Source organism: Myxine glutinosa, chromosome 4 (genome assembly GCF_964187855.1).
Source record: "Myxine glutinosa chromosome 4, kmMyxGlut1.1, whole genome shotgun sequence".
Lineage (NCBI taxonomy): Eukaryota > Metazoa > Chordata > Myxini > Myxiniformes > Myxinidae > Myxine > Myxine glutinosa.
Window position 1 is genome coordinate 201,514,369 of NC_136264.1, and position 21,303 is coordinate 201,535,671.

At 48.6% G+C, this 21,303-nt stretch overlaps 1 protein-coding gene across 1 annotated transcript in view; it reads left to right on the forward strand.

The window, feature by feature from the left end:
- HAL (histidine ammonia-lyase) overlaps positions 1-21,303 on the forward strand; it is a 170,666-nt gene that overhangs the window by 21,082 nt on the left and 128,281 nt on the right. The window contains exons 2-3 of the mRNA XM_078776910.1: positions 18,386-18,452; positions 21,018-21,055. Of these exons, the coding sequence (XP_078633036.1) occupies positions 18,386-18,452; positions 21,018-21,055 (105 nt within the window). The remainder of the gene's footprint in view (positions 1-18,385; positions 18,453-21,017; positions 21,056-21,303) is intronic.

Below are 21,303 nucleotides of genomic sequence, written 5' to 3' on the forward strand. Positions count from 1 at the left end.
GTGTGCTCTCATTCGCACACCCAACCACGTGCCTCACTACCAATTCCAGCGTGCATTCCCAACCACGCTCTCCCATTCCAGGTGTGCATCCTTCCATCCCAGGTGTACATCCTCGCTCACCTGTCACAACCAACTCACGCTCCGTGCCACTCAAACTACTCTCACCTCCACTCTTGACAGCGCACTCACCCTTACTCTTGACAGCGCACTCTTTCCTCATGCACCTGTCCGTCACACACCTTTCTCGCGCACACTCTCCCGTTACACCCTCTGTAACACTCACCACAGGTGGACACTCTTCCTTACTTCTGACAGCGCACTCTTTCCTCATGCACCTGTCCGTCACACACCTTTCTCGCACAACCTCTTCCGTTACACCCTCTGTAACACTCACCACACCGCGCTTCCATGTGCTCCCTCGCACACACGCTACGACCGACTCACTCTCGCCAGCACCCTCACTCCTTGGCACGCACTTTTTCCTCACACACCCCAGAGTCGGACTTTCTCGCACACCTCCTTTTTCGCACACCAGACCTGTCGCACACTTCACCAATGGCCTCTCACGAACACCCGGGTCCATCTCGACCCCCAAGCTTATTAAATCCCCTGGCGCATCATACGCACGACCATATTGGTCACCACTTACACCGGGTCCTCTTCCTCTTCGCTTCTCCTCCATCACCTGCGAATCCCTCATCCGGTTAATGAGCACATCATCACGATCCGAACACAGACTTTGGACCAATTCTTTTACTTCCTCCTTTATCTCTTTCTTATCCTTTCTCCGTCGCTTCTTAATTTCGCTCACCCCTTCTTCCACTTCTTCTAATTTCTGCTTCACCTCTTTTATTCCCCGGTACGTCTCCTCAAGCTCATCCTCTAAGGCTACCTTGACCGTTTCCATGTGCGTCCTCACCTGCCGGTCCTTCGTCTCCATTACCTCTATCACCTCGTCCAACCTCGTTGTCAGTCCCTCACGTACCATCTGACATTCCCTCTTTGTCGCTATCAAGTCGTTTTTTATGTCGTTTTGTGTCGCTTTCAACCCTCCTAATACCGCAGTGTTCCTTTGAACCTGCTCCGTTAGTCCTTTTTGTCCCTCCGTCAGCTGTTCCACCTCCTGCGTCAGGACCTCTATGCCCCCTTGTAACTTTACAGTCCCCTTTCTCACCTCTTTCTCCATGTGCTCCTTACTGTGCCTCACCTCCTCGCGCACTCCTCCGACCTCCTCACTCACCCCTCTTCTGATCTCCTCTCCCATCACTTGCATCTCCTGCCCAGATGCCACCCTCATCTGCTCCATTTCCTCCCTGTGAGCATCCAGTTTGGTTTCTACCCCCATTCTGACCCCCTCTATCTGCTGCCCCATTTGGTTAACTTCCCTTTCCGCTTGGTCCCTCATGTCCCTCAATTTGCCTTCCATGGTGTTTTCTAACCCCTCTAACCCTTTTTGCATCCCTTCCATTTGATTCTCTTGAGCGGCCATTCTGTTTTCTACCCCCGTTAACCCCTCCTGTATTTCCCCTAATCTATCGTCTAATTTCCCAAATTTCATGTCTAATCCCTTAAAATTATTGTCTAATCCCTTAAAATTATTGTCTAATCCCTCACTGGTACCCCTCGCTTCGTCCCTCATTACCCCTATTTTGCCCTCCAATCGCTCACCCTGAGCATCCATCCGGTTCCCCATTACCCCCATTTGGTCCTCCAATCGCTCACCCAATCGCTTACTATCAGCCCTCATTTGCTCACTATCGGCCCTCATTCCGTTTATCATTTTGTCCATAAGGGCCTTCATTTTTATCAAAAAAAGGTTCAAATCCACCGGTGGCGCTGCTACGGTCGCGGGCGTGGCAAAATTTGGTGCCGCTACACCCACGTGCGCGACCACGCTATTTTGCGACCCTGCCGCCCTCACTGCTTCGCTCTCCTCTTGTCCCTCAATTTGGTCTTGGACCGACCCTGCCTCACTCTCCCCTACCGGACCCCAGCTGTCTTGGTCTGCCATAGCGCGACTTTCAAAATTCGGGTTTTTATACAACAAAACAAAATTTCGACCGTTATAATTTCGTCGAGCGCAGTAAACGCGCTCCGAATCGATTCTCCCTCCCTGGTTTGGGCCTAACAACGCGCGGGAAACGCGCTCCGAATCGATTCTAATTGTTACAAATTTGGGCCTAATAAATTTAGTCCCGGGTTCGAATTCCACTCCTCGACACCAATTGTTACAGACGTGGCTTAGATGTTATTTACCGAGCGGTTTTGGTATGACCACGTCTGCACAAGTTACCCGATTATACCCGAACGTTGACTAATCGCGCTGCGCTAGGCCAATAAAGGCAACAAAGGAAAAGGACACACGGCTGGGTTTCAAATGACACGACACCCAGCGTGCAGTTCTCAAGACCTCCGGAGGAGATTATATTCGTTCGGAAGGTCAGATTACAGGGACGAGAGGTACAACATAGAAAGACAAGCACTTAGACACAATCTTATATTATTCCCAACAGACGACAGATAAACGGGACAAAGCTGACTCACACGGGGATTGATGGAAAGGACAGCGGGTATCGATGGCTCAAGGTGCACTCTTGGCTCAAGGACAGGGTCGACCCGGTCCGGTCTAGAGATGCGGGGAGGTCGCAGCGCTCGGATGGCGTCTTGTCTGCTCAAGCTGGGGGCGCATCTCACGTCACATCCGGCGCGGGGCCGCGTATATCCGGCGGGGAGTGACACGCCCTCGGCTCGTTAGCTCCGCCTCGTGGAATCGGCACGTTGCTTCTCATTGGGTGCGTGCGGGGGGGTTACCGGCTCCGCCCTTGACGAGGAGCTGACAAGGAGCCCCTTTGTGGTAACCCCGTGGAGCGCATGGTCTGGAGCGCGTTGTCTGGAGCGCATTGTCGATGGCGGCTAACCGAGCCGGTGGGAGGACGCACACTCCCCCCCGCGCAGCGCCGTGCCCCTCTGTTGTTGTAGACGGGGAAGAAGATGGGAGGAGGTATGGGAAAGGTCCTAAACTCACTACTGGTGCCATATAATCACATTCTGGTGCAACGAAGAGTCATAATTAATGGAAACGAGGCCTTAACTGACATAGACTAAGGATAACTAGCAAGATGTCCGAAAGTTGTCTACGTGTGGTGCGGTGGACCTGGGCACGACATTTAATGGGGGAATAAGGGGAAGGTCGGCTCTACTGATTGTTGTTTACAGACAATGGGACTAGGGAATGGGGGATTGGGGAGTATTGGGGAAATAGGGGAATATTTACAAGCGGATATGGAGGCCAAATTCCATATTCGCAACAATACATATATATATATATATATATATATATATATATATATATATATATATATATATATATATATATATATATATATATATATATATATTGTTACGGCCCGCGGATAAGATGTTGTGTTTGCCGAGCGGATGGCCCCGCGGTCGTACAGTTACCCCGACTAACCCGATTCCCGAACGTTGGCCGGATCGCGCCACAGATATTCAATAGGGAAAAGACTAAGGCGACATGGATGTGAAGAAGAAGAAGACAAAAAGGTTGGAAATACGAATCTAATTTATTTACTATTTACAGGCTCAAAAAAAACCAAGGAGAAGGAAAGATAAGAAAATAATATACAGAAGATTTTAGAGACACAGTGAAAATCGCTAGCTTATCTAAACAGACTTAATTAACACCCAGGACAGAACAAACAAAACAAACTCACGTACACAAGAGGACGGAAAGGCAGGAGGTGGATGGCTGGAGGGAGAGGAAAGTCCAAGGGGTCCTGCAGCACGATCGGCGCGTTTAGCAGCCGCCGTTCCTTCGCGGCCCTGCTCAAAACCGCCGTCCAGGCCCCAAGCGGCTGTTGAGTGTTGTTGCTGCTGTGGCCGCTGCTGCTGCTGCTGCTGTGGACATCGCGTGCTTTGCCAGGACTACAACAGGCTTTGTGCTTCCCTGGATGATGATCTCCTTAATGTTCTCTATGTTCTTTTGCTCACATGCCAGCCTCGGACTCTGCTCGGAAAGGCACCAGCTCAGGAACAAACATCGGCCCACTTGATCAGCCGTTGCTGTGTACAAAGCTTCCTTGGGTGATCTCAATGTACTCTTGTCAAAGCTCATCTGCTTGGGGAGCGTCCCGCGGCGGGTTATATAGGCCCCGCCCCTCAACCTTCGCGAACCTCCTTGATGTTTCTCTCCACACCCTCTCCAAGTCCAACCCCTTGTTCGTGGTTGGTTGAGTGGGGCTGACTCACTCCTCCCCTCTATGATGAGGTGGGGACCCGCCTTTCTTCCCCGATCCAAGCACATGTTCAATGGTGGTTTTGGAGGGGATGTAATTGGCAATCGAGGCTTGACAATGATGAAAGGGGAAAGTTTTGGGAGTGGGGATGGGGAATGAAAGGAATCTATCTATTTTACTTGGTGCAATGGAGTGTCATCTTAATGGAAGACAAGGCCTTAACCTAATACACATAATAAAGATATAACTGTTGAACAGGGGTATTCTATGATTGGCTAACGTGTATGCTTTATGGACTAATTATGGGACGCCCTTTGACCTTTACACTACGGAGGTATTTACAAGGAATCATTACATTTTACAGAGGTTGATATTTACAACAATTTACTATACAATACAACACAATAAAAAAAACACAATCCTCATATCCATAACAATATATATATATCTATATATATATATATATATATATATATATATATATATATATATATATTTATATATTAGGGTGTTCCAAAACCAAAAATGTTTGACAAGTCATGCTCCTACCTCGTGCCCCGGTTTCTTTGACCATTAAAAGTATACCCCATAAATTTCAGTCAAATTGAATAGTATTTAGAGGTCGCTCCAAAATGCACATTTCCACTCCAAGAGCAAGAAATACAGATTTTGTAATTTAATGTACCCAAATTGACCAACCAACACATATATGAAACAAGATTATTTCTAACTCAAACACATTCTAGCATTATTAGACGGGTAATTCAAAATCAGAACACTGAATCAATCACACAACAATAATTATTTCAAAATCCAAAGCATCGATCCATAGTGAGTTGGCATACATCACATCCAAAATCACATCTTGAGTGTTGCGTTGGTGGACGTGGGCTTCTCTTTGTGGTGGGTTGCCACAAGGAGGAGGAGATCCTACAGTTCATCGTCGTTGGTCGTCAACTGGCCTCTGTAAGCCTGAATGAGTGCTATACCTCGCTCGGCTACGTCATTTACGACCTTGAGGTGCTTGACCTTGGCGCTCAGCTTCATGTAGTTTGCATCGGTCGTCCAAGCAGCAGGTGGTTTGGCCAGGAATATCGCTGCCTTCTCACGGCCGGCTGTGGCCAGGAGGTCGAACAGCAGCATTGACCTGGTCGACATGTAGCTTTCCAGCGGTGCTTGCAGGTCGAAGGTCTTGCCATCAAAACGCCTGAGTACCTGAGGGTCGGCATGCCAACAGAAGTTGGCGACCATTCTCTCTTTGGTCACATCGGGCACGCGGTCCTCGAAGAGGGTGAGGCAGATGAGGTGTTCCGAAAAATACCAGAGATGCCGCCGAAATGTTTTCGCTGCCATATCGCGCACAGGGCTATTGGGGGAAGTAACTGACGCTAGTGAGGAATTGGATGTCATTGCGAGGGGCACGCTCGGCCAGCGAGGCCTCGTGCCAGAAGTGAGCATAAATGAGAGCAACGAATACTCCCACTTGCGTCAGCCCCACCTTCTCACACACATTCAGCTTGAACTGTGACTGGAATAAGAGCATCTTCAGTGTGTAGATGGCCTTGGCCATCCACCGGGCATTGTGCATGGCCCCGGGAGTGCGGAATGGAGGAATGTAATCCCCACCACTCAGGAACGCCAGGAAAAGCTGCAGCAGCTCATGATAATCCTCGTGCACCTGGCTTTCCTGGACAGCAGTGACGTAGAATGCCTTAACTTCCTCGCGCATGACGCCCAATGGACCCGGGAAGAGCTCGTCCTCCACCGCGCTGACCTCCGCCTTATCGATGAATACCCACGCCTTCTGGAAGCACTTGAAGAGCACGACGTTGGGGCCGTCCGATGGCCCAAGGGCAGCTGCAAAAACAGTGGTGAGTACGATTTCGTACATGTGGTGGCGGCACGCGATCCAGATCAGCTCTCGGCCCAGAGCCTCTTCAATGAAGGTGCACGCTTCCAGCTTCAGGCCAGTGTTGGACGTGGTGGTGACAAACACCAATCCTCGCACGAGATTGGCGATCCCCCAATTTTCCAACCCGTGAAGACAGGCTTGGGCCTGGTTCTGGCCGGTTCCCCGACCCATTTTCGGTATGGCCAAGAGCTGCTCCTCGTTGCAGCCAGTCACCAGTATGGCGACCCGATCCACCAACTCCGTTCCCCCGGAAATGTCGGGAATTCACTTTCCTTCCCAGTGCAACTGCAGCGGCTGCTTGGGGGAAAAGCAGTGCTTGACAGCATCCGAGACGGCTTTCCGAGCGGCGTTCTGGGCACGGTGGATAGTGTTTCGGGACAGTGTGACGTCGTTAAGGTTGCAGCCTAGGCCTGAACGACGGCCGCTGTTACAAAGGTCGCGCCACGGTCTGACAGCTTCACTCGGTCCACCGCAGCCGCTACTTCTGGAGTGATGACCGTGCGGTGGCGCTTGCACTTGGGAGACGATGGCTACAGCTTTGGTCGGTACTCATCGTCGTCGTTTTCGCTGCTCTCCTCTTCGCTGCTGGCGGCAGTTCCTGAAGGGCTGGCTGTTTCAAACGAACTTGACAAAGCATTTGCCTTTTGCTTTCGTGCGTCCTCGGCGGCCTTGCGCTGTTGCTTGCGGGTTTCTTTTTGGGCTTGCATGACATCCATCCCAGCCATAGAACAACTCTGCGGGTCGTCCCACTGCATGAGGAGAAACTGCTTGTCCTCCTCGTTCTTCACGAGCGTGAGTGCATCTTGATGAGCAATGTCGAGAAGATCATGTAGTTCTGGCATGAATATTTCCTCCATAGCAGGGTCTGAATCTCTCTTTCGACCGCGATTTTTCTTCAGAAGGAGGTAAGCGTTCCATTGCTTCGTGAGCTTGGTTGCGGTGTTATCAGAGTGCTGGGTGGGAATACCGGCTTTCTCCCAGAACTCATTGACAGCTTGGATTGTGAGTTTCACGTGCTCTCGTACACTCATCCCGTTCTCCACATGGTGGTGAGCAAAGAGCCGGAGCACACTGCATTTTTTTGGGCAAACCGGCGCCTTGGATACTGGGATGGGCTATTCCGAGAAGCCAAACTTTGGACGAAATATATATATATATATATATATATATATATATATATATATATATATATATATATATATATATATATATATATATATATTGTTGTGGTTTTTGGAATAAAGGCAACCCCCCTTTTAGTTAGTTGCACCACAACATGTAGCCTCGCTTAGTCAGTTATTTCTTATTAAATGTGAAGTATAGTCTCCTTCCCAGTGTTAGTATGCGTTGAGGCAGGTAAAGTAAGGGTAGGCCTCTGCTCCGGGACCCTGTGTCCTTTCCTCCTGACAAGGTGGAGAATTGGAGCCTGGAATGCCATGTGGTTGGCCTAGGACAAGTCTAGGAGGCCCGAGGGAGGAGCCGGAGGGCGTGGCTGGAAAGCAGCAAACAGCCAACGGGAGCTAAAGGGGAGTGGCCAATAACGGCGGCCAATGAGAGCTAATGGGGAGTGGCCAGCAACGGCGGCCAATGAGAACTAAGGGGAGTGACTGATGAGGGGCTATCATGACACGTGACCCCCGGTGGCCAGTGGAGGCCTTTTGGAACATTCTGGTGGGACTCCAGGGGCTATAAAACCCGGCCCGGACCCCCAAACACAGCTCTTCCTCTCTTTGGCCCTGGACTCTGACTATCTCTGGACTCTGGACGCTCCCTGAATTCGCTCTCTGGCTCAACAATCTCCCTGCCTGGACTCCCTGCACGTGCGCTTTGCCTCGCTGGCTTTGGGACGCGCTGCGTGGATTCCTGTTCATGCACGACTGAAGCCGACGTCCCTGCCACGAACATCCTCGGGGGGAAACGCCCAATGAGCCGTCCAGGGCGAACTGCGCCAAGCGGCCGCGCTTTGTGCGTGTCCCCTTCTTCCTCCCCTTCCCCGAACGAGTCAGAGGGCCCTTGTCTGGGTAACGTAAGTAAGGTGGTTAAGATTCTCTTCTATGTCCCTTTTCTATCACCAGTGTACATTTGTGAATAAACCTGTGCTTTGTTTCCAACTTGGCCGTTTTCGTCCCTTAGCCATTGGCCTCGCATTGCATGAGTTAAAACCGCTCGATCAGGTTCATAGCGAATAACGGCACGAGTTACGCGACACGCAAACCGCTCGGCGTTAAAGACCAGCATGACTCGTGTGAGGTCCAACCCCCGTCCTCGCGGCAGCGTGTGTATCGAAGGTACTCGGGTTGTGACCGGAAATCCTTCCACGCGCTAGCTGCGGGTTTGGCGGCTGGAATTGCTCAGCAGTCCGCCCCCACGAGTGTAGAGTGGGTAGCGGCCTCGAGGGGGAGCAGGGCTTAATCCCCCCTCAGTACGTCGACGAGCTCGAGATCCACAACAATATATATATACACACATGTGTATGTATATATATATATATATATATATATATATATATATATATATATATATATATATATATATATTCAGTATATACAGTATATATATATTCAGTATATATATATATATTCAGTATATATATATATATATATATATATACAGTATATATATATACAGTATATATATATATATATATATATATATATATATATATATATATATATATATATATATATATTTATATATATATATATATATGTACACATATAAATATATATACACAATATATATGTATACACAATATGTATACACAATATATATATATATATATATATATATATATATATATATATATATATATATATAATATATATATATATATATATATTGGCGAGGTACCCGTGCTGCACACGGGTGGGGAGTCGAAAGCAGACAAACAATGCGGAAACGGTGAATACTAAAGCATTAAACCAATAAATTCCACATTCCTGTGCCAGTTGTAGTTGAACATCAAGCATGGACAGCAGATTGGTGAAGGACTTCCACGAAAAACGTACCGGTTTGAATGGTTCTACACCCAGTCAATGGCGAATCTGCATATGGCGATCCGCGAATATCATGCTTAGAAAGTAGAAACCGTCACGGCATTTCGTCATTCACTTGAACTCAATATCTCTATTTTCATTCCAAACAGCATAACTCGAATCGTAAATTAAATAGCATTAATATAAAAAATAAACTTTTACCAACATTTGTGACATAAACAAATATTTAAATCTCGATGTGAAGTAGTTCTGTACGGGTGGGTGAATACAATTACGAATTCAAAATCGTAATTGTATTCACTCAATTCCTCATGTCATAAATTGATACTTTAACAAAATACTGTTTTAAATGATGGTTGTATTGGGATATTATCAAACCAGCTCATTGTCGTCATGTTGAACATTATCTTCAGGATTCGCGGCAGGTTCGTATCGAGTTAATTTCAAAATCATAATTTTATTGAGGAATTTATGAAACCTACCTACCTTACAACATCTGCTGGAACCCCAAAACGTTCCACAGAAGATTTGGTGGGGCTTGCCATAAAACTGAGGGAGTAGTTTGGGGACGGACAGACAGACAGACACTCCTGTTTTATAATATACTAGGGCATTGCCCGTACGTGGGTGCCCGTTCCTTGCCAATGCCCGTACTATATATATATCTAAAATTATATCCCCCCCCCCCTCTATTTACATGAAATGGTTTGGTCCATTCGCAACGACCACAGAACCCCCCCCCTCTATTTACATGCAATGGTTTGGTCCAAAGCGAACGGTTTGGTCCATTCGATGTGATTCGATGATTCGATGTGAATGGTTTGGTCCATTCGCAACGACCACAGAACCCCCCCCTCTATTTACATGAATGGTTTGGTCCATTCGCAAAGCCAAAGCGAACGACCACAGAACCCCCCCCCCCCTCTATTTACATGAATGGTTTGGTCCATTCGCAACGGCAAAGCGAACGGCGAACGGCTAAATCGCCATAGCTCGGTAAGTACTTGTCCGATTAATTTCAAACCTTGAAAAGGCACATCCTCGGGTCCCCAGCAATATACCTGGCAAGTTTCAAGTATATCGGACCGGTAGTTGTCGAGAAACAGCGGTCACAGACACACAGACAGACACACAGAGATTACTGGCATTATAGATAGATATAATTATATATATATATATATATATATATATATATATATATATATATATGTATGTTTATATATATATTGTTACAGACGCGGTTGTGGATGTTGGTTTACCGAGCGGTTTGGTATGACCGCGTCTGCACAGTTTACCCGATTATACTCGAACGTTGGCCGAGTCGCGCTACGCTAAATCAATTGAGGAAAGGACACAACGGCTGGGTTAAAATGACACGACACCAGGGGTACAGTTCTCAAGACCTCCGGAGGAGGTTATAATATTTCGGAACGTTAGATTACAAGGACGAGAGAGACAGCATAGGAAGGTAGGCACTTAAATACGGTCTTATAGTAACCCCGACAGACGACAGATAAACGGGACAAGACTGACTCACACCGGGATTGATTGCAAGGAAGGGCAGGTAGTCGAGGCTCAAGGTGCACCTTGGCTCAGGGGCAGAATCGACCCGGTCCGGTCCAGAGATGCGGGAGGTCTCTCAGCACTCGGAGGTGGCGACTGGTTCTCTCCACTTCAAGCTCGGGGCGCATCTCATGTCACGTCCGGTAAGTGGCTGCGTATATCCGGCGGGGAGTGACACGCCCTCGGCTCGTTAGCTCCGCCCCAGATGGAATCGGCCCGCCGCTTCTTATTGGGTGCTGGGGGTTACCGGGCTCCGCCCTTGACGAGGGGCCGACAGCCAGCCCCTTCGTGGTAACCCCGTAACCTGGAGGTAACCTGGAGCACATGGGCAATGGCGGCTAACCGAGCCGGAGTGAGGACGCACACTCCCCGCGCGCTGTTGTTGTTGTTGTTGTTGTTGTTTCATGAGGAAGATGGGAGGAGGTATGGGGAGGTCCTAAACTCACTACTGGTGCCATACAATCACATTCTGGTGCAACGAAGAGTCAGAATTAATGGAAACGAGTCCTTAACTGACATAGACTAAGAATAACTAGCAAGATGTCCGAAAGTTGTCTACGTGAGATGCGGTGGACCTGGGCACGACATTTAATGGGGGAAAAAGGGGAAGGTCGGTTCTACAGAGTGTTGTTTACAGACAATGGGACTAGGGAATGGGGGATTGGGGATAGTTGGGGAGTATTGGGGAAATAGGGGAATATTTACAAGCGGATATGGAGGCCAAATCCCATATCCGCAACATTGCACCCTTCTCTACCCTCGGGGCATCCCGACCCGATAAATTTTTACCTACTTTAGTGTGGCACTCAGATGTAGTTCCCTCTACTATTAACTCTACCCTGAGTGCGACAGTTTTACAGATATTCACAAATGAGTAAATATGTCCCCCTGCGACGTTGCACCCTTCTCCTCACAGAAACACACCCACAGGATAACCGAATCGCGGAAAGAATTCGCAAACTAAACATACAGCCGGTAGGGAGCATTATTTATACAAGACTACACTGATATTTACACTACGATCCAGGACCTGTTTTTGGAGGAACACATGCAGATGTTATGCATAGAGAGAGCACGCATGCCAGCATCGATACACCAACCCACGAGTGCCCTGTGGCCCTACGGCCTTTAATAATGTGCAGAGCACCCCATCCAAGCACCAAAAGCACCACCCCATACACACAGTCAGCACCATCCGGTGCACCAATAAAGTGTTCATAGTCACCGGTGGTGTCGCAGCCGGCCGATGTTCTGCCGCTGGTCTTGCCTTCGTGTGGTGCACTTGGCCTTCTTGCTTCTTTCGAAATAAAGAAAGGCACCAACCGCGTCCATTTCTTTATTGTGGCCGTCAGGGGCCCAACTGTTAGTGGTTCACCTGTCTGGCATAGGTGCCACGTTGACCCATAGGTCCATCAACGGGTGGTGCTTGGCCGCAAAAGAACTGCGGTCCATGGTGGGCGGCCACAAACATTGCGGTCCATATGGTGTATCGATCCCGGCAGCAAGCAGCGAAAGTGCAGGCCCACAACTGCGGAGCCAGCACCTCTCTCTCCTCTCTCTCTGCCCCAAAGCCAGATCCTCGGAGGTGGGAGACAAAAGAAAAAGACAAGTGAGTAAGGTGGTAAGGGCGTAAAAGTGCACGCAATACAAGGTAATGCACACTAGGGGCACATGGGAACCAGGTGAGACAGGTACGTTCCTACCGTACGCCCCCCCCCCCCCCCACCAGGTAACCTACATTGCCCCTCCCTTACCCCTTACTGTATCCACACAACACAACACTACCCATAAACATCTACTTTACAAATCAACAAACGTCCCTACTGTCTTCCCCGTTCCTCCCATAAACCAAATTAGTCTTCTCTCCCTCCTAACCAATCAAATTTGCCATTTCCAACTCTCATCACAATTTGCCATCTCCAACTCAACATCAAAATTTGCCATCACCAATTCATCATCAGTCCCTCCTAAGGAGGGAGAGATGGAATCACCCCAATGTCTCATCCATGTCGTGATGCGTCTCACAAATCCAAACAGCAATTCTCACTTCCTGCACACAGAACAAAGAAAACACAGGTGTGGAGTCATCATCATCACCTCAGGTAAGTGGCTGCGTATGGTGCGACAGGTTCATCAATCCTAACTATTTCCTAAATGACTTTAACAACTTTACATTACCCGGGGTCTTTCTCCTGCCAAACCATTGGCCCTCTTACACTATGGGTTCTAAAAACCAATTCCCATTGACCAAACTGTGGTGCTTTTCAATTTGGGGTCTCACTCCCCCGATTCATCTCCCGGTGCCCTCGCACAATTTCTGGGCCGCGACGTGTAGCTCTCCCAGCAGGTCTACCCACCTGCACACCTCCACCACTGCAGTTGCCTCCGAGCTTACCTGCTCCTTACCCTAACCTAACTACCTGGGGAAGGCCCTCTGGCGCTCTCCCCACTCGGTGCCCTCTCTGGCACTGGGCTATCCAGGTCCGTCCTCCGGATCCTCGGGCCCCATCCACAACTCTACCGGCTCCCAGAGCCCACCTGCGGCCTCACCTGGCCGACATCCTCACAGTGGTGGAGTGCCCAACCAACTACACACACTAACAGGCTACATGCCCAGCCATTTCCACAACACTAATGCACCCATCCACAATACCATTCTGCAACCGCACCACAAATGCCAATATCCAACCACAATTTACCTATAGCCTCTACCTAAAACTTACACTACCCGCCACGGGTACTCGTGAAAGGGGTCCACTCTTCCCCCATCCACACCTTCGCACCATGCACACCACTCCGTACCACTTACTCCATGTCTCTCCCCAAGCCTGTACTTGCACACCTGTGCTCTCACACCTGGTGCCACCTGCACCCTTCTCTCCCCAAGCGCCTTTGCGCTGATCCACCACACTCACTACTCATCCATTGCTCCACACACCTGTCCAGTTGCACACCTGTGCAATCACACCTGTTCGATCACACCTGTTCAATCCTCACCTGTTCAATCCTCACACACACGGCATCATCTCAGCTAACTACTCCCCTCTGAAACTTGCGCTTCCCAGTCGTCCCTTTAAACTATTGCGCTCCCACGTCATTATCATCCATACTAATCTACCTGCGTCCCCACTACAGGTATCAGTCACTAACTAACCTTAACGTTACCTAATGTCATCTTCTAGGGCCCTATCAATATCCTAACCCACCCGGGCTAGTTTTCACTGCCATACACCCCATAAGCTATAGCTCCTTTGCCCCCTTTTTGTGAGGGATGACAGAATTGCCATCCCACCACATCGGGCATCTCCCACTACCAATTTTGCACATCAAATTTCAACAAATCAAAAATTTGCCAATCACTACCCATCATCTGCCAATCATTACTGCCAATCCTTTGCCAATCATCAAATTTTGTTTTTCTCTAATTTTGGGGCCAAAACACTAACCTCATCACACAGTCTACTCTCTAATGCCTCTCGGTGCGCCAATTCCTGTCCAAAGCCCGGCTTCGTAAAGCCGAGCAATGAATGCGGGTTGTTTGGTGCCAGCGGCTGGATACGTCCCGCATTCGGTGCAGGGAAGGAGGTTTACCCGGGCCGAGATCCCACGCACCATCTCGGCGTGGAGCCATCCAATGTCCCGATCTCGACCTGCCGGCACGTCTCAACAAAAGGTGGTCGCCATGACGACCCTTCCTATCCAGCTGCCCGCTCCGCCTAGTGGAGCACGGACGCGGCCGTTCAAAGCGAGGCCCGGCACGCACCGAGGGCCCGCTTCGGCTACAAGTCGCTCTAACCTCTAACCCGGTTACCTTTGATGCCTCACCTGCATGCTTACACCCCGCAGCCGGTTCCTTGCTCACACATCCAGCCGTTTCCATGCTCCTCGTACCTTTCCTTACACACCTCGGTACACTCATTCCACTCACAGCCTTGGTCACACACCTGACCACCGAGCACCTTGGCACACATTCGTCGCTCGCACACCTCACCAACACACCTCTTCGTGCCCCCTCCTCGGTCACCTCCTCTGTGACAATCACAGGTGTGCCCTCACTCGCACACCCAACCACGTGCCTCACGACCAATTCCAGCGTGCATTCCCACTCACGCTCTACCATTCCAGGTGTGCATCCTCGCTCACCTGTCATAACCAACTCACGCTCCTTGTCACTCTCACTACTCTCACCACCACTCGTGACAACGCACTCACCCTTACTCCCGACAGCGCACTCTTTCCTTATGCACCTGTCCGTTACACACCTTTCTCGTGCACACTCTCCCGTTACACCCTCTGTAACACTCACCACACCGCGCTTCCATGTGCTCCCTTGCACACGCGCTACGACCGACTCACTCTCGCCAGCACCCTCACTCCTTGGCACGCACTTTTTCCTCACACACCCCAGAGTCGGACTTTCTCGCACACCTCCTTTTTCGCACACCAGACCTGTCGCACACTTCACCAACGGCCTCTCACGAACAACCGGGTCCATCTCGACCCCCAAGCTTCTTAAATCCCCTGGCGCATCATACGCACGACCATATTGGTCACCACTTACACCGGGTCCTCTTCCTCTTCGCTTCTCCTCCATCACCTGCGAATCCCTCATCCGGTTAATGAGCACATCATCACGATCCGAACACAGACTTCGGACCAATTCTTTTATCTCCTCTTTTATCTCTTTCTTATCCCCTCTCCGTCGCTTCTTAATTTCGCTCACCCCTTCTTCCACTTCTTCTAATTTCTGCTTCACCTCTTTTATTCCCCAGTACGTCTCCTCAAGCTCGTCCTCTAAGGCTACCTTGACCGTTTCCATGTGCGTCCTCACCTGCCGGTCCTTCGTCTCCATTACCTCTATCACCTCGTCCAACCTCGTTGTCAGTCCCTCACGTACCATCTGACATTCCCTCTTCGTCGCTACCAAGTCATTTTTTAGGTCATTTTGTGTCGCTTTTAACCCTCCTATTACCGCTGTGTTCTTCTTTACCTGGTCCGTTAGTTCTTTTTGTCCCTCTGTCAGTTGTTCTACTTCCTGCGTCAGGTCCTCTATGCCCCCTTGTAACTTTACAGTCCCCTTTCTCACCTCCTTCTCCATGTGCTCCTTACAGTGCCTCACCTCCTCGCGCACTCCTCCGACCTCCTCACTCACCCCTCTTCTGATCTCCTCTCCCATCACTTGCATCTCCTGCCCAGATGCCACCCTCATCTGCTCCATTTCCTCCCTGTGAGCATCCAGTTTGGTTTCTACCCCCATTCTGACCCCCTCTATCTGCTGCCCCATTTGTTTAACTTCCCTTTCCGCTTGGTCCCTCATGTCCCTCAATTTGCCTTCCATTCTGTTTTCTAACCCCTCTAACCCATTTTCACCTCTTTTATCCCGTTGTCTAACCCCTCAAATTTGTCGTCTAACTTCCCAAATTTCTTGTCTAATCCCTTAAAATTATTGTCTAACCCCTCACCGGTACCCCTCGCTTCGTCCCTCATTACCCCCATTTGGCCCTCCAATCGCTCACCCTGAGCATCCATCCGCTTCCCCATTACCCCCATTTGGTTTCCCAAGTCACTCCTCAGGTCTTCACTTGTCTGGACCATGAGCGCCTTTATTTGTTCCATAAATAGGCCCCAATCCATCGGCGGCGCTGCTACGGTCACGGGCGCGGCTAAATTTGGCGCCACAATAACCATGTGTGCGAGGCCGCCATTTTGTGCGTCTGCTACCCTTACTGCTTCGCTCTCCTCTTGTCCCTCAATTTGGTCCTGGATCGACCCTGCCTCACTCTCTTCTACCGGAACCCAGCCATTTTGGTCTGCCATAGCGCGACTTTCAAAATTTCGGGTTTTTATTTTCGTAAAACAAAATCAAATTTCGCCGTTATAATTTCGAGCGCGTGAAACGCGCTCCGGATCGAATTCCACTTCCCGACACCAAAATGTTACCCTAATGGTACAATTGGTGTTCCAAAATTTGGGCCTAACTGAATTTAGTCCCAGGTCCGAATCCAACTCCTCGACACCAAATGTTACAGACACGGTTGTGGATGTTGGTTTACCGAGCGGTTTGGTATGACCGCGTCTGCACAGTTTACCCGATTATACTCGAACGTTGGCCGAGTCGCGCTACGCTAAATCAATTGAGGAAAGGACACAACGGCTGGGTTAAAATGACACGATACCAGGGGTACAGTTCTCAAGACCTCCGGAGGAGGTTATAATATTTCGGAACGTTTTTTTTTTTTTTTTTTTTTTTTTTTTGTATACAAGATCGAGGCTCGTGAAAGAGCTAACATTAATCACACAAAAAGACAAACCGACACACAAAACACAAAAAACAAGGGGAGCGGTAGACAAGATGGGGAGAGAGGGGGAAGGACACAAAAGAGAGGGGGAAGGACACAAACACAACATTTGAGAGCAGGGACATCGGGAGGACTTGGGGGGAGGTGGGAGAGGATTAAAACATATGAACACTGCAAGGACTCTGGGGTGAATTACCGGGGGTAGAAAAGATCAAGGTTTTCGATGGGGGAAGATAAGAGATGGTGGTGAACAGCTGTTTTAAAGACCTGGAGGGAGGAGTGGGATTGAAGGGAGTGGGGGAGTTTGTTCCAGAGGCGGGAGAAAAGGGGAAAGCATAGGAAGCATAGATTACAAGGACGAGAGAGACAGCATAGGAAGGTAGGCACTTAAATACGGTCTTATAGTAACCCCGACAGACGACAGATAAACGGGACAAGACTGACTCATACCGGGATTGATGGCAAGGAAGGGCAGGTAGTCGAGGCTCAAGGTGCACCTTGGCTCAGGGGCAGAATCGACCCGGTCCGGTCCAGAGATGCGGGAGGTCTCTCAGCGCTCGGAGGTGGCGACTGGTTCTCTCCACTTCAAGCTCGGGGCGCATCTCACGTCACGTCCGGTAAGTGGCTGCGTATATCCGGCGGGGAGTGACACGCCCTCGGCTCGTTAGCTCCGCCCCAGATGGAATCAGCCCGCCGCTTCTTATTGGGTGCTGGGGGTTACCGGGCTCCGCCCTTGACGAGGGGCCGACAGCCAGCCCCTTCGTGGTAACCCCGTAACCTGGAGGTAACCTGGAGCACATGGGCAATGGCGGCTAACCGAGCCGGAGTGAGGACGCACACTCCCCGCGCGCTGTTGTTGTAGTTGTTGTTGTTGTTGTTTCATGAGGAAGATGGGAGGAGGTATGGGGAGGTCCTAAACTCACTACTGGTGCCATACAATCACATTCTGGTGCAACGAAGAGTCAGAATTAATGGAAACGAGTCCTTAACTGACATAGACTAAGAATAACTAGCAAGATGTCCGAAAGTTGTCTACGTGAGATGCGGTGGACCTGGGCACGACATTTAATGGGGGAAAAAGGGGAAGGTCGGTTCTACAGAGTGTTGTTTACAGACAATGGGACTAGGGAATGGGGGATTGGGGATAGTTGGGGAGTATTGGGGAAATAGGGGAATATTTACAAGCGGATATGGAGGCCAAATCCCATATCCGCAACAATATATATATATATATATATATATATATATATATATATATATATATATATATATATATATACATACATATGTATATGTACATGTATACAGTGCCTAAAATGCATACAGTGTATAGTATGATTGATTTTTTTATTCCTGCAGTTATATATGGTTTAACAACTGGATTTGGAAATTTTGCAAGAACCATCATCTCCTCGGATAATATTGAGTGAGTAAAAACATCTGTTTTTCGAATGCATTACACAAATGTGTAATTTAGAATTTAAGGATAACATGGAGCCTTTTGTTCCAATTTACATTTTCCAATGCCATAATGCTTTTCCCATGCAATGTTTATATCCTGCAATTTGTCTACTGGAACATTTCTGGGCCTAAATCTTTACCTCCTCCATTGTAGACGGGTAGAGGTTGTTTTCACCCCTGTGTGTCTGTCTATTTGTCTATGAGCATGATATCTCCAAAAGTTATGGATGGATTAATATGGAACATGAGGGACAGATTGGGTGTGCGACATGGACGATTAGATTTTGGTGAAGATTCGGATACGGATATGAGAATTGTTTTTTTAATTTTTAAGTGCTTCTTCACCATTTAGAGATGGGGAAAAAAAACAATATCTATCATGATATTTCAAAAATGTGATGTACATTGGATGTCCCACAGGTGTGACGAGTAATAATTCATCTTAGCATACCTAGTCGTACCCTGCTGCTCCTGGACTCTGTGTCCTTTTCTCCTGACAAGGTGGAGAAGTTTCTGTCAACCCTCGACTCTGATTCTGCAACTGGACCTGACGGCATCAACCCACGGGTCCTAAAATCCTGCTCTGCCGCTCTTTCACTCCCTCTCTCTGTTCGCTTCACCCTCTCTTTTGCTCAAGATCATCTGCCATCAGCTTGGAAATCAGCCAACATTACCGCTTTACACAAAAAGGTGCAAAAACAGATGCTTGCAACTACAGACCAATCAACCTTCTCCAATTTATCAGCAAAGTCATGGAATCCATCATTGCTTCAGATATGAAATCTTTCCTCTTCTCCAATGGCTTGATCTCTGATCATCAATTTGGTTTCAGACCTGGTCACTCTACTCTGGACATGTTGCTTCTGCTTTCTCAACAATGGATGGAGGTCCTCAACGCCAAACAGGAAATTAGGGCTGTCTCCCTTGACATATCACGTGCCTTCGATATGGTCTAGCACCCCGCTCTTTTGTTCTTAATTGTTAATGTAGATGTCATGTAAGGCTTATGAATTTCCCATGGGACATACAGGGTGACAACAATGATATCATTGGCGAAGATGACAACAATGACATCTCACCAAACTCTCCTCCAATGGTATCCATGGAAATCTCCACGCATGGCCTGCGGACTTCCCCTCTAGTCGTAGTCAACGTGTGGCCCTGAATGGATTTCTCTCATCTCCCCTTCCTGTTCTGGCTGGAGTTCCCCAAGGTAGTGTTCTGGGCCCTGTGCTTTTTCTGGTCTTCATCAATGATCTTTCTGACTCTCTTGAAAATCCTCTCTATCTCTTTGCTGATGACTCCACTCTCTGCCGCTCCATTCCTCATCCCTCAGATCGGCAGTCTGCAGCCTCCTCACTCTCTGCAGACCTGGACAAAATCACAGACTGGTCAAACAAGTGGAACATGTCTTTCTAACCTGACAAATCTCACACTCTTACTGTGTCTCTCCCAAAAGACCGACTGGACAACCATCCCATCTACTTTCTGAACAATCCTCTCCAATAAGTTCTGTCACTCAAGCTTTTGGGTCTCACTATCTGCCATGATCTTTCCTGGGAAACCCACATTTCCAATCTGGCCTCCAAGGCCAGTCACCGACTGGGCATCCTCCATCGTGCGAAGTCCTTCCTTGGCACACCTGAGCTCCTCACCACATACAAGGCTTTCATCCGCAGCTCAATGGAATACTGTTCTCCCCTCTGGGCTGGTGCTCCTGCCTCACACCTAGCTTGGCTTCACGCTGTTGAAACCAAAGCTTTCAGAATCATTGGAATCTCCCGCGAGGAAGCTAACTCCGAGGGCCTTTCACTTGCTCACCGCAGGCAGGTTGGTGGTCTTTCTGTCTTCTACCAACTCCTTGTCCAGGTCCGGCCTTGCTCCCCCAGCTCTCTCTGGGCTCTGTCCCCCAAATATTCCTACAGGTCGCACAATATATGCCTGCAACCCTCTTATGGTTACACTGCCAAAATAAAGGCTCTCTGCTCACCTTCACTCCTTCATTCCTCTTTTCTCCCGCCTCTGGAACAAACTCCCTCACTCTCTTCAATCTCACTCCTCCCTCCAGGTCTTTAAAACAGCTGTTCACCACCATCTCTTATCTTCCCCCATCCAAAACCTTAATCTTTTTTACCCACGCTAATTTCACCGCAGATCCACTTCTTTGAAATACCAACTTCTTTCCTGGAAGTCCTTGCAGTGTCCTTGTGTTTTATACTTCTCCCACCCCCCCACCCCCTTCCCACACCTCCTCCCCCCAAGCCCTCTCCCTCTCACAGATCTCCCCACGTCCCTGCTCTCAAATGTTGTGTTTGTGCTTCCCCTTCTCTTCCCATCTTGTCTACCGCTACCTTATTGTATGTTTTGGTGTGTCTGTTTGATTTTTTTGTGTGATAAATGTTTACTCTTTCCCGAGCCTCGATCCTGTATACAAAAAATATATATATTCTTACACCTGTGGCAATTACAGTCAGAGATTGCTTATAACATTGTAATTTGTATGATAACTATCGTAAATTCCTTTTTGTAGATTGCTACAAGAAAACCTCCTCCGCTCTCATGCATCAGGTGAGTTTCTATTATTATCTTCACCTTTTTATTTTTATTTCATCAATCAATGACTCTTTGATCCTTCCTTTCATTTGCCTCTCCAGTTGCTCTTTATGTTATGAAAAGTTAGAATAATGCAAATTGAGCTTATCGAGCCTCGGCCATATTTCCCTGTAAACTCGGCCTTTTAAATTGATTATATAATGATACGTGGACATGATACATAAAAGATAATGATAATGATAATGATAATGATAAAAATGATA